The sequence below is a fragment of the Taurulus bubalis genome (genome assembly GCF_910589615.1).
Source record: "Taurulus bubalis genome assembly, chromosome: 5".
NCBI lineage: Eukaryota > Metazoa > Chordata > Actinopteri > Perciformes > Cottidae > Taurulus > Taurulus bubalis.
The window spans coordinates 2972656-2995329 of record NC_136593.1 but is presented as its reverse complement, the minus strand read 5'-3'; the positions used below and the strand labels follow the sequence as shown (position 1 = coordinate 2995329).

General features: G+C 44.0%; 1 protein-coding gene across 1 annotated transcript in view; it reads right to left on the bottom strand.

Annotated features, from left to right (window-relative positions):
- Positions 1-22078, bottom strand: part of grip2b (glutamate receptor interacting protein 2b) — a gene marked incomplete at its 3' end in the record, with an annotated part of 156557 nt that extends 134479 nt beyond the window's left edge. The window contains exon 1 of the mRNA XM_079218324.1: positions 21753-22078. Within this exon, the coding sequence (XP_079074450.1) occupies positions 21753-21909 (157 nt within the window). The 5' untranslated portion in view covers positions 21910-22078. The remainder of the gene's footprint in view (positions 1-21752) is intronic.
- Between the last annotated feature and the right edge of the window lie 596 nt (positions 22079-22674).

Here is a 22674-nt window from a genome sequence, read left to right as displayed (position 1 = left end):
GTGAGGAGCTAGCAGCAGCAGTGAGGAGCTAGCAGCAGCAGCGGGGAGCTAGCAGCAGCAGTGAGAGGCTAGCAGCAGCAGTGAGGAGCTAGCTGCTACAGCGGGACACTAACAGGAGGTAGGAGCGGCTTGTAACCCGACTTTTACGGTATACGCATCACCTCTGACTGACGATATGTCCACTGGGCCTTTTCCTTCTTTTACTGTTTGTTCTCTCATGACACATTTCTGATTCCTTCTCTTCAAAAATACAAATAAATCTTCCTCGTTCTTCCTTCCATGCTCTTTCTTTTCAGTTTGGACAAAAAATGGAAATGAGTCCTTATCTCAGAGCACGAGGCTCAGTGTTTGGAGATATGAGTGTGTGTGCGTGTGTGTGTGTGTGTGTGTGTGTGTGTGCAAGTTGGCCTATATGTGCACGTGTGCATCTGTGTTCCCTGCTAGTGAGTGTTGCATTTGTTATGTCTGTTCTTTTGGGTACTCGTGTGTGTGTGTGTGTTTGTGTGTGTGTGTGTGTGTGTGTGTGTGTGTGTGTGTGTGTGTGTGTGTGTGTGTGTGCGTGTGTGCACATGCAAGAGTGGTCTAGATTTGTGTATGATTGCTAAGTTGTGTGTGTGTGCGTGTGTGTGTGTGTGTGTGCGTGTGTGTGTGTGTGTGTGTGCGTGTGTGTGTGTGTGTGTGTGTGTGTGAGTGTGTGTGTGCATGTGCGTGTGTGTGTGTGTGTGTGTGTGTCTTGAATCTAGGCCACATCTTCTGATCTCAACACTAAAAGCAGCATCACATCAGTGTTTCGGATATTTGGAATCCAAAAGCAGTTCATCCACCAATAGGAGCGGTGATGATGGATATAGCCCCGCCCCTTCCTGTGACATCATCGTGTCAGTCAAACATCGACGCCGACCTAAACGTGCATTTATTGTTAATCATATTTTTTTACTGATAAAAAATGCTTTTTTATGTAGTTTTTTTAATGAATCCCCTTTGTTTATAATGCATGCATTATTTTGTGGTTTATGAACACAACGTATTGTATTTAATCCTTGTATATTTGTTCAAATAGTTCTGATTAAAAGAAGATGGGTGCCAGTTTCTCATTTTGATTAGTCATCCCCTCCCTTTCAGACGCATTTAATATCAACATTATATATATTTAAAGTCAATCAAGCCAAAATGGTTCCATCGGTTAAGTCTTTGCTTTAATATTGTTAGCGTCTTTAGCGTCTTTAGCATCTCCCCTCGTGGTTTCTGCACACACTCGGCATAATGTCAGATATCGGGGCTCATTTCCCTCCATCGAACGATGCCTCCAACTCTTGCTCAGCATTCGGAGACGCTTCCAAAGAAAGCCGTAAACAACACAACGCCGGGATTTAAGACGCTCACAGTTTAATCCCGCGGAGTTCTTTCAGACCGATGCGGCACCGCCGCTCCCCGCTGACACGGTCCTGTCTACTTACCAAGGGTTTCTTTCAGAGCCAAAGCGGGACGTTTGTACATAAAAAAAAAGGTGCTAAATATGAATGATGGAACTCTGATTGAACCCGGTCATCTCTCTGTACATTCTGCCACACACCGACGCATTTATTGTGCTATGTGAATTAAATGAGGCACATTTTAAATAACTCACAGGGAGTCGCTGCACACTTAGTGAAAGGGTTAAAAAGGTCTTTAAGTGAACCGTTAAGAGGGAAGTTTCATTATTCAGGGGGCGGGGATAATGGACAGGAGTGTGTGTGTGTGTGTGTGTGTGTGTGTGTGTGTGTGTGTGTGTGTGTGTGTGTGTGTGTGTGTGTCGGTGGACATGGAGGTGAGGGAATCCCAGAGCTGCTTGGAACTCTTCATTTCTAAATTTTTGAGAGCAGGAGGTGAAATAATGTGATTTTTCACTCCCTCACACTTGTCGTTCTTCTTTCTTCTCTCTTGCACCCTCTAGTGGTCGGATAACAAATCTAACCAAACTCAACCACAATAACAATATGTTTATTGTTATGCCTCTCAAAGAGAGACGGTGTCTTCTGTTGCCAGAGTGACATTAGGGAAATATTATTATTATTATTATTATTATTATTATCAGTGTAAACAAGTCAAGGTAGGTTTATTCATTTGAACATTTCAGACTTATGCAAACTCTCAGTGGCAGTTTCTAAAAAAAAACACATTAAAGACTAAAAGCAATGATGGAGCCGAGCGACTTCAGCTTCCTGTTTTCATTTCTGTTCATTTCTGTCATGATTGATTGGTGGGCTTCGTGTTGTAAAGCAGCGTTGAGAAATGACTTAATATATGAGAAGCAATGGTACGCAAACATTCAGACAACGTGACCGGAGCGCAGATGTGCGGCAGAGCAAATATCAGTGAGCTGGAAGAGGACGAAGCTGTGCTAGTAGAGAGACATTTATTGGATATCTATCTTCTTTCTCACGACAGAGAATTCATTTCTTGTCCGTCATCTAAATATTTGAATAACCTCTTCCCTTCGTCTCCTCATCTACTTTCCTCCGTCTCCACCTCCACCCTCCACTGCATATCCGTCTATCCTTCTTCCTTCCTCCGCTTCGCCCCTCTTCTCAAGCATCCCCTTTCCTCCTGATAAAACATCTGATGCAACCCAACAGCAACAGCACCCACTGCTGCTTCCATCCCACGATGCAACGGGCCGGCCGCCACGCTTTCTTTTTTAAATGGCAGCTGCTGTGTGTTGTTCCCACAATAACACCAGCGGGAGTTCTGCTTCAACTTTTCACGCCGAGCCTCAAACAGCAGCGCTGTGCGTGAACAGAGTGCGGGGCTGAGGGGATCCTCACCGAACGGCCTGCAGCGAGAAGCCCGTCGTCCCGCAGGGGAAACGTTGCCATTCAGACAGGATTTGCAATAAAAGCAAAGAAATAATAACACTAAAATGAAATGCACAAGACAAAACTATACGAGTTGATGATGTCCTCAGAGGAAAAGCAGCTGATTGAAAGAGAGGCTTGAAAAAACAAACATCGATGTTGATAAAGATAGAAGCCGATTTGCAGACTTTCCACCTGTTGGTTATTAAGCTTTGGTGTTTTTGGGGTTCATTCAGCCGGTATTGTCCAAGCTTTAAGTTAAATGCAATATACAATAGGGCTGTGTATTGACAAGCACCTCACGATACCATACATCGCAATATATTACGATACAATATATCGCAATATATTACGATACAATATATCGCAATATATCATGGTACAATATATCACAATATATTACGATATATCACACAATATAACGATACGATATATTGCAATATATTACGGTACAATATATCACAATATATTACGATATATCGCGAAATATTACAATACGATACATCGCAATATATTACGATGCGATATATATCGCAATATATTACGATATGTTGCGATATATTACGGTTCATTATATCGCAATATATTACGGTGCAATACATATTGCAATATATTGCAATACTCTATATCTTTTTTTAATAAAAATATAAATCAACTTGCTTCGTACCACTTGGATAGTAAAATATATACGTCACATATTGATAACTTGCATTTGCATTGTCACTCAGCAGAGAATACACTGAACTGAAATGCACTTTGCCACAACCTAATTCAAAAATAAATGCGATATGGTTGTGATCTGTAGCTTCTGTGTTTTCAATCAGTCTGACATCCTGGATACATCCTTCAAAATCTTCTGCCTGCTTTTGTCTGAAATCACTTTTTAGTGAGGGGCGGGGCTTAGCGGAGGGTCAGCTGTAATGCCTAAAGGATACAGGACGTGGCTGTGGACACTTTTGAGACCACATTTCAGAAGTTTGACAGTTTACCCGAAAACGTGAACTATAAAAGCAGCGTGTTCGGTGCCAGTGGAGCAGTGTGTCCTCTCCGAAAACACACAATCAGATACAGAACGTGAAGGCGTGTCCCAGTGGACACGGCCTGTAACAGCAGGCTTCCACATGACAGGAACTGCTGGAGGGCGTTTTTCATCTGACAGCACACATGGTGAGCAGACCGACTCAGACATCAGCATAAATCCTCTCTTATTAAGTTTCATAATTTGTATGTGTGATGGATCCATGCAACAATCTCTGCTCCAGAATTAGTTCCACCCGTTTGTGATTGAAATCAACTCTTTAATGGAGAGAAAAAAAAGATGATGACGATAGGAGGGAGAGACAGCCAATCTTCTCCCACTAATCTTCTCTTCTTCTACCCACTACTCCACTACTCTCTTTTGTATCTCACTGCTGAGTGTAAAACTGTCACATTCAATCAGTCTGCCACATTCCTGCCTCCTTAAAACCGTTCCATTGCCATTTTCCTTCCATCCACCAGATGTCCTCGCACTTCCCCTACTCTCCACCATGTCCACCCAGTCCAGCTGCTTCCCATTCCTTCTGGTCGGAGCCTGCTTTACTTATGCCGCGTTACATTTTCCTCGTGAATGGAAGTCGGAGCTGGGAACGATGTCCTGCCTATGACTGACACAAATGAAACAGCATATTGTTATGGGAGTCGTTAATCAGTCAAATTAGCGTTAACGATGATCTTTTCCTAAACCTAACTAGGTGGTTTTGTGGCCTAAATCTAACTTCCTGCGAAGACGGAAGTTTATTTTGAAAAGACACTATGCATGTACTCATGAAAACACAGACGCCAACCCTGACACGTCAACCCTGACGCCAGAGTTTGGCCTGACGTCGTACTTTGAAGCCAGGGTCACTGTCCAAGCGTTGGTATTAGACGAGTTGGGTGCGGGATTTGTGATGAACAAACGCAGGACTTTCACCCAGGAGACAGGCGTCCGTGTGCATGTGGAACCAAAACTTGGGTTATTTAAGCTGAAGACTTGGCGGCGACATTACATGAGCACACCGATCGGTCGTGTTACTGGACATTCATTGGAAAACACATGACGTAAAAGACGTACTTATCTTAAAACAAGCTTCCAACTTGAACCACGTATGTTTGTTGCCTAAAAACCACATGTGACTGATTTTATAACGTCCTCATATTTTGCCTCTTGGGGACAACTACCCAAGTGGCAAAATATGAGGAGCAAAGAGATGAGATCACGGTGCGCATGGGCGGAACTAAGACGCAAAGAGAGGAGGCGAGGAAAGGAATCAAGGATGCACAAACTTTAACATTGTAAGGGCCCCTAGTGGTACAACCCCGTCATACACCAGTGGGAGAAACTGTAGAACTAACGGGGACCACAGGGCAGCGGGGAATGGAATCTGGAAACTAGGACGGATGGAAATTAGACTCCGAATCACATAATTGAAGCTGTAATGATCGGGCAGGAGGAGACGCTGTCATCTCTACACTTTTGGCCTTTTTCCTCCTTTAGCCACAAGGTTGGCGGTTCGATTCCGCAGAGGTAAAACTGCATGTGTGTTCATGACGGATCTAATAAAGTTTACCACAATAAAGTGCATGGCCACGGTGGCACATGAAGGGTCGTGTTTGAGCTTAAGCCCCCTACTGTAATCCCCACTTTTCTGTGTGCTGTATAGTTCTGCTCATTATACATTCATGCTGCAGTATTTATTCATATTGTCCCACTTTGATCACCGACTGTCAGTTCACCAGCTCTTTCAGGGATAAAATAATAGACACGTATACAGAATGCATAGAGTTTCTGGGATTTATTTTGAATATATTTCTTTCAATTTGTTTGAACAGTGTCCTCAACCATGTCACATCTCTCCCTAACTGTATGTTTGACACATGAAACATGGATAAGGACTCAAAAAGGACATCAAAAAGAAAAATTAATGTGGCATTCACGGTAGATTACCTTAGTATTCAATGGTGACCTGACCAGTTAGATCTTAAAGTTATCAAAGGTGTTAACAAAAAACATTTTTACTGTTTGTTTTCTTTTATTCCCACTATAAGCAGAAAGACATGCGAGACTCTTATCAGCTCTGCATGTGCTCAACAAATAGCCTTCAACTTGCTCAGAAAAAACATTTACCTACTCGGAAGGACATGTGATTTATTCCTTGTATGTGTCCTTTATCAGACATTGCAATTTCCAAACCTGGCTTCATCTCCTTGATATCTGCTGTCATCATGTGTTCTACTCCAAATGTGACGAGTCGGGATCACACGGATCAATGGATGCAAACAGGGTTGTCAAATCAAGATCAACAGTTTCCAGAACCAATCGCACTTAAAAACAAGACAAATTCCTCACCTTGCCAAACAAAAAAAACTGTAAAACTGTTACACACTATTAGAAAACTCATAAACACATAAAGCGTCACATCTAAGTCATGTGATCAGAGATAAAATGTTTGATAGGCAGTCGGCAAAGAGTGCAACCAAAGACACACATGTCAATGAATTCAAGGTAGCAATTGAACACAACTCTTATCAATGAATTATGTTTCAAAATAAAGTCAATAATATGAGTGGAAACAGCATTATGATGTTTTTACAACCCCTCCAAATATCACTGAACTTAATTACAAAGAGCCCAATTGGAAACTGAAGGCAGATTGTTGTCTTGTTCCTCACTGACGATCATACTCACGTTCCACATCTCGCCTTTTTTTCTGCTGACCAACTTTCCCAAAAGTTGAAATAATGTTGCCAACCCCTAAACTCCCAACTCTAAACTTTTATGAATCCAACCTAAAAAAAAACCAATAATCAATAATAAAGTATGAACTCTGATCCATATTAGGAAGTCGAGTGAGCAAGTTTCCTTGCCGATGACAGCACGAGATGTAAAGGCGCTAACGGAACGCATGATGTTCCTCGTGCTCCAAATAGCATCAAGGAGAAAAGAGACAGCGGGAAAGAGAGGAAGAGATCTATTTTTTTATTATTTTATTTTCCCTCTCCCCGCCGATGGTAGAAAACTCTTTCGGCGCCCCGGGTAGATCAAGGTTTGAACTGAAGAAGTAGATGTTCCCGAAATCGAGCGCTTCCCGTCTCCTCTGCCATCCTGCTGATCTCTGTCTCTGTATTCATACGCTCTCTGTTCCAACTCTGTGTGTGTGTGTGTGTGTGTGTGTGTGTGTGTGTGTGTGTGTGTGTGTGTGTGTGTGTGTGTGTGTGTGTGTGTACATTAGTGTGCGTGTCTGTCAGAGCGAGATAAAGAACGAACAGCGGGGTTAAGCAGGACAGAAGAACGCCGCGATTGTGCCGACGTCGCCGTTTCTCTTCCCCTGCTCTTTTGTCCTCTACGTCTCATCTCATGCTCCTCCTCGACCTGTCAGGGTGTAAAATATTCACCAGAGTTTTTTTCATCGAAGCGTTGTGGCTACCTGATGCTGCTTGTGCAGCCTGACGTTTAAAAACACGTATAAAGTTCCAACATCCAACATCCAAATGATCAATAAAGAGATATGTGATAGGACATCGGTCCCTAAAAACAATTTCTAAATCCCTCGGTTGTCACACTCGTCTGGTTAAGCTCTCCAGGTGGCTCAGACTCAAACTGTACAGCTCATCAAGATGACTGACAGGTGGTGGAGACGAACAGAGGTGAGGTGAATATAACTCAACATGCACACGGCAACGTCTTTCCAGCTGTAGCAGGTGAAATCTAAAAATGCTGGTTTAATAATTTGATCCGATGAGGGTCTTGGAAAAGCTGCAGCTGATAATGCAAGTTTGTTGTTTTTATACCAGCCCAGTCTCCCCAAAAAAACGACCTTCCTATGCAACAACCCTGCATTTGGGAATCACGCGCGAAATGTCCTTTTTTGGCGTGAATTGCGCTTTCTTTTGACGTATCACGAATACGTTTCAAATGAGCCTCTGGGAGTTCTCGTATGGAGGAAGTCGGGGTGGTGGATGGGTTTAAAAAAAGAGTCTGATGTTCAAGGCACGTCGTAACCAAGTACCGTAAAAGTCGGGTTACAGGCCGCTCCTACCTCCGGTCAGTGTCCCCGCTGTAGCAAGCTAGGAGCAGTGCTAGCTAGCGCTAGCACTGCTGCTAGCTCCCCCATGCTGCTGCTACTGGCCGCTGCTGCTGCTACTGCCCGCGTCCCCTCTGCCCAAGTCGGGTGTCGAGCCCGACTTGGGCAGAAGTCGGTGGTTGTCAGGGAGCTAGCGGAGCGCTAGCGGAGCGCTAGCGGAAGTTAGCGGACAGATAGCGGACAGATAGCGGAAGTTAACGGGGAACTACCGGAGCGCTAGCATGAGCGGCAGCTGGCTACAGCGGGGAGCTAACAGGGACACTGACCGAAGGTAGTAGCGGCTGTTAACCCGACTTTTACGGTACTTCTGTAACCTAAACAAAACAACAACATTGTGCTGCATTTTTGTCATTTTAAAGCAAACCGTGATGTTTTTTTACTAAACCTAAGCAAGTAGACTTTTCTTCATCTTGCCAATCAACTGAGCAAAGTTAACGCTAACTATTGGTGAGGTAATTTGCTTCGTCATCCCTCTAAGACGATGTCGTTGCAGAGCCAGGACACTTCCAGCTCTTCCAGGTCAAATCTATACCCTCTCAGTCGACTCCATCGGGCGGAGGTGAAATGAATCGACCTCTGCACTCAAATTGAGACGCAAATTGGCAATTTTCCAGACAGATCAAACGAGAGAGGTCGGACTCTATTGACTCTATTAAGGAAAGTAGACGGTAGATCTTCAATCTGCTGAATTCCGCGCGACAAACAAAGCGCTCTCCGGTGAAATGTGCTTTTAAAACAGCGCCCCGAAAGGTGCCATTAAAGCACTCGGATTGAATTACGGGCATCCGATCGAGTCTCTAAATGTTTTCTGGTGATATGATGGCTTCCAGGTATTGATCAAACACGGTCTGGTTCTTTATTCTCTCGCCCGCAGGAGTCACTGGGCAGTGGTGCGTGGCTTGGTTATCTTGATTCGATCATGGGCGTCCGCCAGCCGATCGACCTCTCGGCCCAGACGTTTCAGAGAGGAAGTAAATTGCCAATTTTGTTTGTCAGAGCCTGCTGAGTTGGCTGGACTTGGTATGAGCAGATAGCTGCTCTTTCTCCTCCCCCGGGAGCCGCCGCTCAACCTCCTCGTTGTGCATCGGCTTCATCAAGTGTCCATTCAGACAAGTGGTCGCTCCGTCAGGCAGCTTGACGCTCAAAATAGTTTGTAAGGGTTTAATCAAAGGAGAAATGCAAATGAGTCATTGTGTTGATCATAGAACCGAGGAAGATGAATGTCATTTAAAGATACCCCACAATATCCATTTGAATGTAATTCACATAATCATGAACCAGGAAGTATAAAGATTGCAAAACAAATCCACACCGGGCCTGGTGGGATCAGAGGTGGTTGGGCCATACAAGAAACCTAACGAAGTTCTTTACTGTGGAGACGGACGTTTATTTTGTCACTTCCTGCATGTGGAAATTTTGTAGGAAAAGCACATCTCCTTCCAACTGTGAAGTTGTTGGATTGGTTTATAGCTTCAGAGCATCATGTCATAAATTATTCTAATTTCCCCTGAATAAAGCAGCAGATCTACTTACATTTTTACCGAATATTTATCTTATTAAATCCATATGAAAGTTATTGTGATCCAATATATAAAAAAATTCTATCAATTGTCCCAATTTCCTTTTTATTTTTGTGATTTTTGCCATTTTCTACCTACACAGTACAACATTGAGAAAATGCACGTGCAAAAATTGAAGCAATACATACAATCATTCAAAAATGACACACACCTTTTCCATTCACACTGCTGCAGCCAAGTGATCCAGACTTTGTGTTGGCAACCTGCTTTCCCCCGTGAGATTAGAAATGTGTGTCTGTAACTCAGGCTGAGCCTGACGGATGGACTCAGGATGGATGCATCTCTGCTGCAATTTACCGATTCATTCCTCTGCCTCACTACTGAAGACATGTTTCCCCTCACGGTGTCTCAACGGCGCCTTGAGGAACTTCCTGCGGTGACGACTGCTGTGCAGCATTCGTCTCCGCGCCCGTGCTTCACCTTTCTGTCCTGTTGGGGTTGATTCACTGCAGTTGATTTAGATGTGGTACCCCTGACACTACATAACTTCTTCAGATGCATCTGGAGTGAGTCCCTTCATCAACCTTAAAAGGAACTCCAGCTATACAGAGGAACATAATGCACTACTTTCTGTGGGGCTAATCTTCAGTGCAGCGAGGTCAAGAGTTCGGTCAGTACTAAAACCTGAGTCATGCCGAGCCCAACAACCGATACGAGACAAGCTTTAAGCGAACCGCTTTATTAATCCCCAGACGGGCCGGGAAGCTTCCACGGACTGCTTTTAGAGAAAACGTCACACAACAGCAAGACAGAGGTAAACTTCAGGACCTTTTTCTTTCAGATTCTGACTTCAACTGAGAGCTAAACTGGAGTAAGCGTCGCTTCCTTCATTCCCGCCCCGTAATGAGAAGAAGTAAAGAAGAAAGGTGGATGGTACTTTGTGAGAGCTATTGCTAGATGGGAACGAGTGAATCAGCGGGGAGATGGAAATACGCTTCGATGAGTCTTCAACCTGCGGCAGGAAATGAGGAGTTATACGCCGCTTGTTCGCGGGTATCAGGAGGATGCGTGACTGGAACTGACTTCTCAAACGGAGGAGGTGAAACCACGGCAGCTAGAAACTCGCCGTGTCACAAGATCACACAAGAATCGACCGAAAATCCGTCTCGTCTGAGTTCAATGACTTTGTGAGCCGGAGCACGGACCAATCAGAGGAGTTACTGAACGCTAGGGGCGTGGCTTAGAGGCGGCTGTTAGTTGGCGGCTCCTGGAGAGGTTAGCGTAGACGCTGCAACGGCATTGAATATATCAGAGTGAGAGAGCATTTCTTCACTGTCAAAAAGAGGAAAGAACGACGCTGAAGGCTTTTATCGATGGAGAACCCGTTTTCGCTCGTCTCCTCGACCGGCCGGTCGGTTCGTTGTTTACGGATTAGCAACTTGAGATGACGTGTACTGTTATTGTTTAACAAGTCGCCAGTTTACAAGCTAATTTGTAACCAATCAAAAGCTAAATCATTGTCGGACGATAAGCCGGCGCGTTTCCAAATTTCATTTTGACTAATTTGTTCGGCCTCGAACGTGATTGGTCAATATTACCTGTACAGCAAACAGACCAGAATGCTTCCAATTGCAATAAAATAAGCTTTAAAAAAAACTGACTTGATCTAGTAACTTTTTTTGTTCTTTCACAACCATGACCATAGAGTCTTGTCTCTTGTATACAGTTGTTTGCTTGGTTGGACTAAACTGATCACAGGAAGTATCATATCAAGTGTCATCAACACCAAATCAATCAAATAAGCCGTGTACCTCCGGGGAATAGTCCAACAAAGTTGTGAGGAGTAGAGACAAAAGACGATCATCGGTCACGAATCTGACAAAACTTTGGATGCACAACGTGCCGCTAGCTGCTGCCATTACAGACGGAACATTACAGCATCCACCAACCGCTGCTGGCGAAATACATTCTTAAGTAATTAGACACATGTGCAGTGAAACAGGCGGAAACAAAAGCATTGTAAGCTTTGTTTTCAAATTGTTTTTCCATAAAACCAGCGCTTCATCAATCAAATCGTTGACTCGCAATCAATTCATTGCGTTGCCAACGTGCTTCACACACATCCAACGGCAAACAAAGACAAAACAAAGATGAACGACGTGGAGGAGCTGCAGTCAGTGATAACGGGCGAGGAGGTTCTGGTGCTGCAGGAAGAGACAAGAAGGAATGAAACGTCCACCCACACATGACTGTAGTATCTCCCAAAGAGGGGGGGAGGAGGGGGAGAAGTAGCCCAGATGAGGGAGAGAGAGTGACAGAGAGAGCGAGAGACCAAAGAAGTGAGATAGAAAAGAGGTCCGGGGGTGGAGAGATGAGAGAGCAAAAGTAAAGGAGGCTTTAAACACCTAAATTGAGCTGCTAAATGTGCATCACACACACACACACACACACACACACACACACACACACACACACACACACACACACACACACACACACACAGCAGCCAGAACATCTGATATTCAGGATGGAATACCAGGAGGTATTTTTAAAGTCATCTTTTTCAAAACCACCATATACCACCACACCCACAAGACGTCTGAACTGGTGTCAGTTTGGTTGAACGTCTGCTGTAGAATCCATCGGCTGTGAAGAAGAAGTGGACGTAGTGAAGCCCCGAGTTCAGCGATTTAGCCGGCGCCATTTTATGGATTACGGCTTGGTTTGACTCTAAATGACCATAATTTACTAAATGAACATCATGCTGTATTGAAGAAGACTTGAAACTAGAGATTGAGACATAAACTCATGTTTACAATGTTTACTGAGGGAATACATCAAGAGAAGTAGAGTCATTTATATAGACTTCTATACAACCAGAGGAGTCGCCCCCTGGTGGTCAGGAGAGAGAATGCAGCTTTAACACATGAAGCATAGACTTCTATACAACCAGAGGAGTCGACCCCTGGTGGTCAGTAGAGAGAATGCAGCTTTAACACATGAAGCATAGACTTCTATACAACCAGAGGAGTCAACCCCTGGTGGTCAGGAGAGAGAATGCAGCTTTAACACATGAAGCATAGACTTCTATACAACCAGAGGAGCCGCTCCCTGACGGTCAGGAGAGAGAATGCAGCTTTAACACATGAAGCATAGACTTCTATACAACCAGAGGAGCTGCCCCCTGGTGGTCAGGAGAGAGAATGCAGCTTTAACACATGAAGCATATACTTCTATACAACCAGAGGAGCCGCCCCCTGGTGGTCAGTAGAGAGAATGCAGCTTTAACACATGAAGCATAGACTTCTATACAACCAGAGGAGCCGCCCCCTGGTGGTCAGTAGAGAGAATGCAAGTTCGGTACAGCACATTTGCAAACTAGTACTTCACAGCTAAACAGTTAAACACACTTGTGCACCCTATGTTTTTATAACTAACATATGCATGTTCACACATTACCAGGATCAAACTAAATCTTTAAAATTCATACCCATGTCTGCTGAGTAAAATTGTCATTTTATGGATTTAATGGGTAACAAATCCAGAAGGTATGAAAACATAAATTAACACACAGCAGTAATCAGGTTTGTATATTTTCAACCACTAGCATGACACATCGTAAACCCTCTTAGTGGGATTATTATTGTGCATTTTTTTCTCTAAAAAAGATGAACATGATAACAGTGCTATCAGTGTTGTTACAGATGTAGCCAATAAGATAAGTAAGGAGATATGATGAGCTTTGTTGATCCTTGAGGCAAATCTAGGTCGCTCCAGCTGAAAATAAATATTAAAAATAGCCCCATAAATTTGTTTCAAAATAAATATGCAGCACCTTTGCCAGACTAATGCATGTCTCTTATTGCGTACATTATTTTAGGAAGACTTTATAGAGGCGGGCATGGAGACGTCCACAGTTTGAAGACTGTGTTCAGGGGATGCGCATCGTTTAAGTAGCACGGCCACACATGAAGATTGTTGAAGAGCAGCGAACACAAAATATGTCAAATTATATGAATGTATTTAAAAATGGACCCATTTAAAAGCCATATGTCAAAATGACAGCTCCAGGAAGCTAGCCACTCACATTAGTGTGGTGCAGTACAGGATCAACACAGTCGGCGATAGAAATGATCGGCCTTGTATGAAAGTAGCGGTTGGTTTAGGTTTAAAACAACGTGGTTAAGGTCAGAAAAAACATCACTTTTTTTTGTTGCAATAACAACAACTCAAAGGTTCAGCCGTGACGATATAACCAGCGTGGATAAATAAATAAATAACTATCTTTGCAAACTTTTTTACGCAACATTTCACAGTTGTGTAACTAGCGTGAAGACAGCAATGCTTTTTGGTTTCTCTCGATAACGTCGTATCGCGTCACTCGCTCGGTCCGGATGCAAAAATGCCGACATTGAACGTATCCATGATTTGCAGAAACATGCAACATGACTTCGTGGCGGTCATAACATAGACATTTATTTACATCTTCATATTCCCCACCAAATGTTGGTGGATCTAGTAGCAACTTCTTATTAACAATAACACTTTGATATTTTATAACATATCTTTAACACCACAAAAATCCCATGTGGGTAAAATATTCTTTAACTACTGTTGATTCTTTGCAGAAGGTGTTTTTTCACTTTTCATTTGTTCATCACAAAAAAGGACATTAGCGTGTCAATATATTGATTTTATTCTGCCGCATAATGTTCAATAAAGCTCCGATGTTATAAGATGTTTCCTCTGAAGTTTCCTCCATCACTGCATCATTTTCACCTCGTCTCATGACTTTCTCCCCTTTTATTCCTGCCCCACGTGCCAATCGTCACATGTTTTATTTGCACTTCATGGGGTAAAAAGACTTGAATGCATTATGAAACAGTCTCAGCACGGAGTGGAATCAGCGACTCTGAAATATGAAGGTTGTTGTTCCCCTCAGCTGTGGGTTAGTGTTCTTCCTCCAGTGAATATCAAGTGATTCTGAAATGAAAACCTTGATATTCAAGAGTACGCGGGGACTGAGATTCAAACGGATTCTTTTATCTAAACTTCCAAAGTTTTCAAACTGGTTTCAACTGGTCAAACAAGAGCGAGTGAGACTGCGGCAGCAACACATCCCTGAGTGTGTTCAGCATAATTGAGCAAAAGTGAATTTCCATGACAATGAAATCAACCTTTTCCTTTTTATGCAACAGAATGTGCTACTTCTTAGTTAAAAAGTGATCATCTCTCTCATGATGTCAGCCGAACCTCAGCCTAGTTTAAGTCACAACACGCTGTGTTGAAGAAACAGTGTGGAGGATGTTTTGGGGTAGCAGAAATGGAATATAATATTAATAACTATGTTTTCATTAGTGAATAATTAACTAAACTAAGAATTGTTGTGTTTTCTAAAGCTTAAAATGCACCCATTCAGAGCTACATGAGGAGACCGCCATGTTGCTACAGGAGCCCAGGATGGACAAACTGAACGGGCCTACCGGGCTCTGGCCCAGGGGCCGAAAGTGTCAGGGGCCCCACTGGCCTTCACCTACAAAATGTCAACCAAAGAGACGCGTAACCCAACCAGGAAGTGACGCAAAATGTCCACAAAGACACACAAAACCACTACAAAGCTACGCAAAATGACCTCAAAGAGACACAAAACCACTACAAAGCTACGCAAAATGACTGCAAAGAGACAGGAAACCACTACAAAGCTACGCAAAATGACCTCAAAGAGACACAAAACCACTACAAAGCTACGCAAAATGATCACAAAGAGACACAAAACCACTACAAAGCTACGCAAAATGACCACAAAGAGACAGGAAACCACTACAAAACTACGCAAAATGACTGCAAAGAGACAGGAAACCACTACAAAGCTACGCAAAATGACTGCAAAGAGACAGGAAACCACTACAAAGCTACGCAAAATGATCACAAAGAGACAGGAAACCACTACAAAGCTACGCAAAATGACTGCAAAGAGACACAAAACCACTACAAAGCTACGCAAAATGACCTCAAAGAGACACAAAACCACTACAAGCTACGCAAAATGACCTCAAAGAGACACAAAACCACTACAAGCTACGCAAAATGACCACAAAGACGCATAAAACAAGTAGAAAGAGAAGAAAAGAAACTACAAAGAGATGCAACCAGAGACAAGAGAACACCTCAAAGTGGCTTCAAAGAGACACAAAGCAACTACAAAGAAGTTCAATGACTGCATGATACGTGACTTCAGAAGAAACAAAACAATGACCAAGTCACGCAAATTGAGCACAGAGAGATGCGTAGTGAAGAGTTCCCTTCAGTAGCGACTGCAAAGAGACACACAACAACAACAACAACAACAACAAGTCTGGCATATTCCACTATCTCCTCTCTCGTAGCCATTCAGCTGTTTGTGTGTGTTGCTCGGCCTCTTGGTGCTTCTGACGTGCATCATCCACACACGTGTCCAGGTAACGAGTCTATCGAACACTTCCGCTGTTGGAAACAAGACGGGGAACTCATTGCTTTTGTTCCGCGGTCGCGGCAAATAGCAAATTAATGCCGGAACTCACCCGACAGGTTCATTATTTTTCAACAAATGTTAGATAGATGAGTGAAAATGGACTTCCGGAGGACGGCTGCTTGCTGCCAATGTGGCTGCTGGAGCAAAAACACAACAGCCACACGGTGAAGGCATCTGTCTTCCCATTGAGAGATATTGACAGGAGCCCAAAACAAAGACCCCTTTTGCACCGCCTCAAACTGATTATATGAAGGCAGCACAAACTAGAAAAGTTGAATATGGCCTTTTAATTTCAAATGAATCAAAGTAGTGTTCTCCTGTTGGGGTTATTGGCGCTAACAGTATAACAGTATAACAGCAGGGTGGTGCATTAAATTCTGCTTTGCCCCATTTAATTTTCCCTCCAAGGAAAAATAAATGTCGCTCGTTAGTCAGTGAAGTTCATTGAACTGCAGCTTTTTGTTTTCATTCATCTGCAGAGGATCCGTGATGTGATTTAACAATCAAACAATGTTTTAACAAATCAAGGCTTTGGAAAAGTTCTTTTATCATTTTACAAGATTATTTGAGATACCGTTGTAGATATTTTGTGCATTCAAAAAGTCCTCCAGAACTATGTTTTTTTGTCTTTTTGCCATCCCCTTTTGCTGAACAGTAGTTTCTCGGTTGCCGTGTTCCAAAAACCAGCGTGGTTTCACCACAGAGGAGCCGAGGACTTCGCCAGGTGTTTAATTGAGTGCTAATAAGACAGCTTTTTGGAAAGACTAGGACCTAAATAATCGGAATCTGCAAAATAAATCATAGTAGAACACAGCATGTGGGTGTTCAAAGGAGTTTCAGTCAAAAAACTGTGTCGTTCGGTTCAAAAATGGAGTTTACGTAAATACTTCAATTTAACGGTTACTTTAATGATGTTTCACACCAGATGTATCTCCTCACAAGGGTTTCGGTATTGTAGCAATTTAAATGAAGTTAAACAGCGATGTGGTTCCAGAGATAATATGTTGCTGTTTTTGTGCGTCACGGCCGTGAGATGCAGTCACGAAAATGGATGCACCAGGCGAGTGGTTGAGGTGAGAATGAAGGTATAGAGTTCGAAAGCAGTAGTTTAAAAGTGTCTTTAGTCTGTATTCTGCTGTTGACTCTTTGCTGTTCATGATGTGCTGCAGGGTTCCTGGGAGGTTAAATGAAAAGGTCACAGGGTGCCAGTTAAATGTCGTTTTGCAGCACGTCCGTAATGTTCTGCGGGGGTTTGTTTACCTCCGGTGAAGACGAAGCCTCGGCTGACGGTGCGGCGCTCGGCTTCCCGGCTGATGCTAATTTCCCGCCTCGACTGCACATCTAGTTTTGCATGATCTGTCAGCTGCTGCGGTAGTTTCAGCTGCGAGTCTCTGACTGAAGAGCTGACGACTTCAGTGTAATTAAGAGATGCAGATTTGAGATGAAAATTGGCTCTCGTGGAAATAATGCAGAGGAGCTCCCAGTCTCTCACTAACACACACCGGATCCTTCTGGGTCGACTGTACAGCCGGTGGAGCGTTGGTTCCTTTCATTGTTCTGTGATCTATTTGTGTGACCGGACCGATATTCCACAAAACTACGGGAAAAAAGCGTCTCACTAAATCTCTCTGTTTCTTTTTTTTCTTCTTTTCAAACAGTCATTTTGTTTGTTCCAAACCTTATCCACATTTTCTTCTTTATAATGTGCAAAATAAATGGATAGTACAAGATTTGGAGTGATCCAAAAAACTCTTAAAAATGGAAATACCATTGAACACTATTGTCTTTTTAGAAATCCTGTTGGAATTTGCTCAAAGTTCAATATTAAACCCCAGAAACCTTTTTTCAAATCCAGGCAAACTTCATTGTGTTATGGACAGTTTTTGGAAATCACCCCAAAAAAACATAAATGAAGCTTAAGCAGAAGTTCGGTGACTCCTTTTCATTCATAATGTCTCAGTCTCTAATTCTCCCTGTGATCATCTGATTGTGGGCGTTCACTTTAAGTTAACCAACCAGATGCTGCAGAGTTTCCTTCAAGCCAATCACATCGCTGGTTAAACTTTTAAACATGTCCTCCTCTCTGCTGCTGTCATTAGAGCTCAAACCAGCTACGACCCTCCTCCACCAGTCACCTCCTCATTCACCATCGGAGAGCAGCCACTCCCTTCTTCACCACCAGGGGGCGATCTGCCGTATCCGACCTCAGCATCACTACCCCTTCAACCAAAGACGCTATTCAAATTGTACGCACGTGTAATAAATCATTGTTCCACTCCAATGAAGTCTCTCCTGATTGAAATAGTTTTTCCTGTGATTTGAAGACGTGTTTGCAGCTCGTTAGCATCTCGCTCCTGCTCTCCATCACACGGTCGTTCGTGTCTCATTGCTTGGTGTTTTCCACCGATTGCGTGTGCCGCCTGCTTCCTACCTGCCTCACTCCGGCTTTCAAGCTATTCTCCTGACGGAAACTTGAATTTCTCTCTTGCCGCAGGGCACTTCCACTGTGCTTATTCAAAATTAGCACAGGGTGACAGCCAATAGTGTAATTGCCATTCATTTGAGTCACATTTTGGCAAGAAGAAAACCACGATCCATGAAGCGTGTTTGATGGTCCAGCCTGGTCTTTAAAGGAAGATTCATGCACCAAAGTACAAGGCGGGTCTGAGACGCCGTGTTAGTGACCTGTCAGTCACACGGTAGCCCCGCCCTAAAGGGGGCCGTCCTTTATGGTCTACTTTACTTTTAAACCGTACGTTTAGAAAGTTTACTGAGGGAATAAAGTGAGAAGTAGAGTCGTTTTCTCATAGACTTCTATTCAATCTAACTTTGTTTGGCAACCAGAGGAGTCGCCCCCTGCTGGTCAGGCGAGAGAATGCAAGTTTAAGACGTTCAGCATTGGCCTCACTTATCGACGGCCGAAGAGCAAAACCTGTAATCTGAAAATTGAGAATAAAAAAACAACGTTGTTTTCTTGCAGAATGCTATTTGTTAAGGACCCAATACATAATACAAAATGTAATTTACTCCTCATGTCCTTGCTGTCATGGTTCGGGGCTGTCAATCCTGATGTCAGCTGTTTAGATCATCTGTTCTCCTCTAGCACAAAGAAACTATTACACTATTTTTACATCACCTTGCTGCGGTTTCTTTTTAAATGAGATCATCTCTCCACCTTCAGTTCATTCACCTTCCTCTCCGCAGACCGATCAGCATCATCAACTCATCCGCCACCAACAAAGACGCTGATCAAGACTTTATCTTCTCCATAGCATCTGTTAATAATACACAATGATTTTTTCTTCATGTGACTTGTCTCTTCTGATTGAACTGGAGGTCTGGTGGGAACGAGAGACCAGAAAGGACTCAAGTGAAACCAGACGAGAGGCTGTAATCATCAACACGTCACATGCGGCTTCAACATGAGATGATGCTTCTGGATTCCCACCAGTCGGAGATCAAAGCCTCCAGCATCTGTCGAGTTGAATAAAAACATCTATTGTGCTGGAACAGAGGCGATGCTGGGATGTTTGCCTTCATACACTCGTGTTCCCTCTTGTTTTCAAAGTGACCTTTTCCCCGCCCGCCGTGCGGCGCTCGCTTCTCTGCCGGTTGCTCGCCGCCGTTTGAAGTCTGGGCGCCGCAGCTTCTGCCGAGTGATTAGATTAGATTGTTTGAAGAAGGGATATACGTGGGAGGGGTAGAGGAAAAACAGGCATTCCCACACACTCCTCTCTCTCTCACACACACGCGTGTGTTTACCGCTGCACACGCCCCTTCCCTCTAACGTGTTCTACCGCGCTCGCCCTCTCGCTCGCTTCACCGAGCCGTTTGTGTGCGATCAAAGCAAGTTGCAGAATAAACCTCACAACAAAAAAAATTTAAAATCCGAACCCTCTGTGAAACACTTCCCCAACGTCTTTGAAGAACATGAGGTACCGAACAAACTGTAGCGTCCACGCTAGCCGGCTCTGAGCTAATTAGACGGTAGCGCTAACTAATGAAGCCGGATGAACGGCAATGCAGCAAAATGTGGCGAGCAGAAAACACAACAGTCACAGGAGGAAACGTCTCACAGCTCAGTGGCGGTTTCTGCCTCCTGTGAGTTCAGAAGACTTGATTTATGTTGCAGGCCAACAGGAAGAAACAAGTCTAAAGTGCACATGCAGCACAGTTTGGACCTTTTAGTTTTTTGTCTGTCAGTAATGAAATATTTCTCAACCATGTCCAAGTTTGTTATAAGATGTGAAATCATTGGGAACATAGAATAGAACCAGAACCAGAACAGAGTCCAGCGGGGAGGAAACATGTGCCAATCAAAAATGCTTTCAGCCATTTTAGTTAAAGTACTTATTTAGAGGGGAAATAGAATATGATCACATATTAGTGGCTCAGTGGTGAGCAGGGTCGTCCTTCAATCAGAGGATCGGTGGTTCGAACCCCGGCTCCGCTAGCCCATGTCGATGTGTCCTTGAGCAAGACACTTAACCCTAAATGTCTCCTGTAGCTGCGCCTACGGTGTATGAATGGTTGATGATCCTGATGTGGCTCCTTGCATGGGAGCTCCTCTCATCAGGGTGTGAATGGGTGAATGATGTCATGTAGCGTTAAAGCGCTTTGAGTGGTCGGAAGACTAGAAAAGTGCTTTACAAGTACATGTACCATTAGTGAAAGTTTAGTTCATGTCGGTGAACACTGGAGGATGACCAATTAAAAAACGTTGCCAGTGAACATAATCTAGCAAAGCATCGTGACACAGGACGGACACCCAGGAGACCAAAGTTCATGTACCGCAGTTTCATTACGTAAACATATACATAGCGGACACCGGCTGACTTATTTCACCTGAAAAAAAAAAGACTTATTTTAACCCAAACCGCAATCATTTACTAAAACATACCGAGTAGTTTTGTTGCTAGCTGTGAAGACGAGCGTTACTTCTGGTTAGCAATCTGTCTAATAGTCATATCATGTATTTATGACACTTTTTCTTTCTTTGGTATATTTCTCCAATCAGAATTGAAATCCTTCAAACTCGCCTCACATCGTCTCGTCGCCTGGTTTGAACTAATGCTTTGGCGCGTTCATGCAAATGTTTCCGTACAATAGTTTACTGTCAAATGTTTTCTGGTTCTCTGTTGAATAATCTCCTCCGCCCAAAAAAACATTGAGGCATTAGTTCATTGCATTGGTCGTTACATGCACAATGGTCATAATCCATGAGGGATAGTGGATCTTAGTGGATCTTAACTCGCCGATGAACGTGTGACGCGTTAGCTCAACGCGTTAGCTCAACGCGTTAGCTCAACGCGTTAGCTCAACCGATGATCAACCAGTCCCAAAGGAACGGACATGGGGTGTTTCACATGTTCACACTTCTACATTTTGCTGTTTCTTTTTCCTTTGTAGCTTTTGCAGTTCTGCGTTCCTTTTACTGCGTCGCCATGACGGCGCCTGTCAACCAATTACAGTACAAAGGCTGTAATTTACAATCAGCGTTCAGCAAAGCCAACGAGACCACGTCGCTCGATCTCAGCTAGAAGAAGAAACTGCACATTAATGCTCTAAACATCAAACAGAAAACCTTGAAGGCCCGTCAAAATAAAGCTTCTCGGCACAAGAAAAAATACTTTCTTTCAGGCACAAATACGAATATTCATAAAGAATATAGATGCATATTATTGTTATTGTCTTCAACCTGTGAAGTCAACACACACACACACACACACACACACACACACACACACACACACACACACACACACACGTGGCGGCCCCTCACCGCCGATGCAGAGGCTGAAGCGGCAGAGCTCGTCGCACAGCGTGTCCGGGCTCTCCAGGTCTCCCGGTCCTCCCCCTCGCCCTCCTCCCCCTTCCCTCCTCTTCTTCCTCGGCGACATCCTCTTCACCATCTTCATCACCCGCTCCACTTTGTCCATCCTGAGTGACGGGCGGCTGACCCGAGGGGTTCAGGTGTGGATTTGTTCTTCCTCTTCTTCCTCTTCTTCCTCACTCTGTGGCGTCCTCCTCTCTCTCTTCTTGTCCAACTCTTTTTCTTTCTTTTTCTTGTCTTTCGGGGAATCTGGATGAACTTTCTCCACTCTGCTCTCTACCTGCTGCTCGTCTGCCTCTCGTCTCCGCGGAACAGTGGCTCAAAACCCTCCTCTTCCTCCTCCCCCCTTCCTTCTTCTTCCTCTCCTCCGCCTGGTCTTTCTTCTTCTCCTCCTCCCGTTGCAATGCAGCACTCAGTTGCTCGGCTTCCGTCCCGCCAGCACCTCGTTCGTTCTCTCCTTTCCCGCCCTCCCTCGTTCCTCCCTCGTTCCTCCCTCGTTCCTCCCTCGTTCCTCCCTCGTTCCTCCCTCGTTCCTCCCTCGTCCTTTAGCTCCACCGACAATCCCACGAACGAGGCGACGGGAGGAGTGAGACACTGAGGGAGGAGAGAGGAGAGGGAAGAAGGGAGGAGAGGGAGAGGCATCTACTTCTCCCCTCCTCTCTCTCTCTCTCTCTCTCTCTCTCTCTCTTTAACATGCACCCCCACCTCCATCACCACACCCTCAAAAACTCTCAGCCGGTACTTCCAGAGAAAATATGGGGAGGAAAAAAAAAGACAAAGCAATATTTTTTCAGAAGACTCTGCGTGGATCTTTTCTAGTCTCTGCAGCGCTTCGCTCCATTAGCGCTCACGGGCACTTTTTACAGCGTCA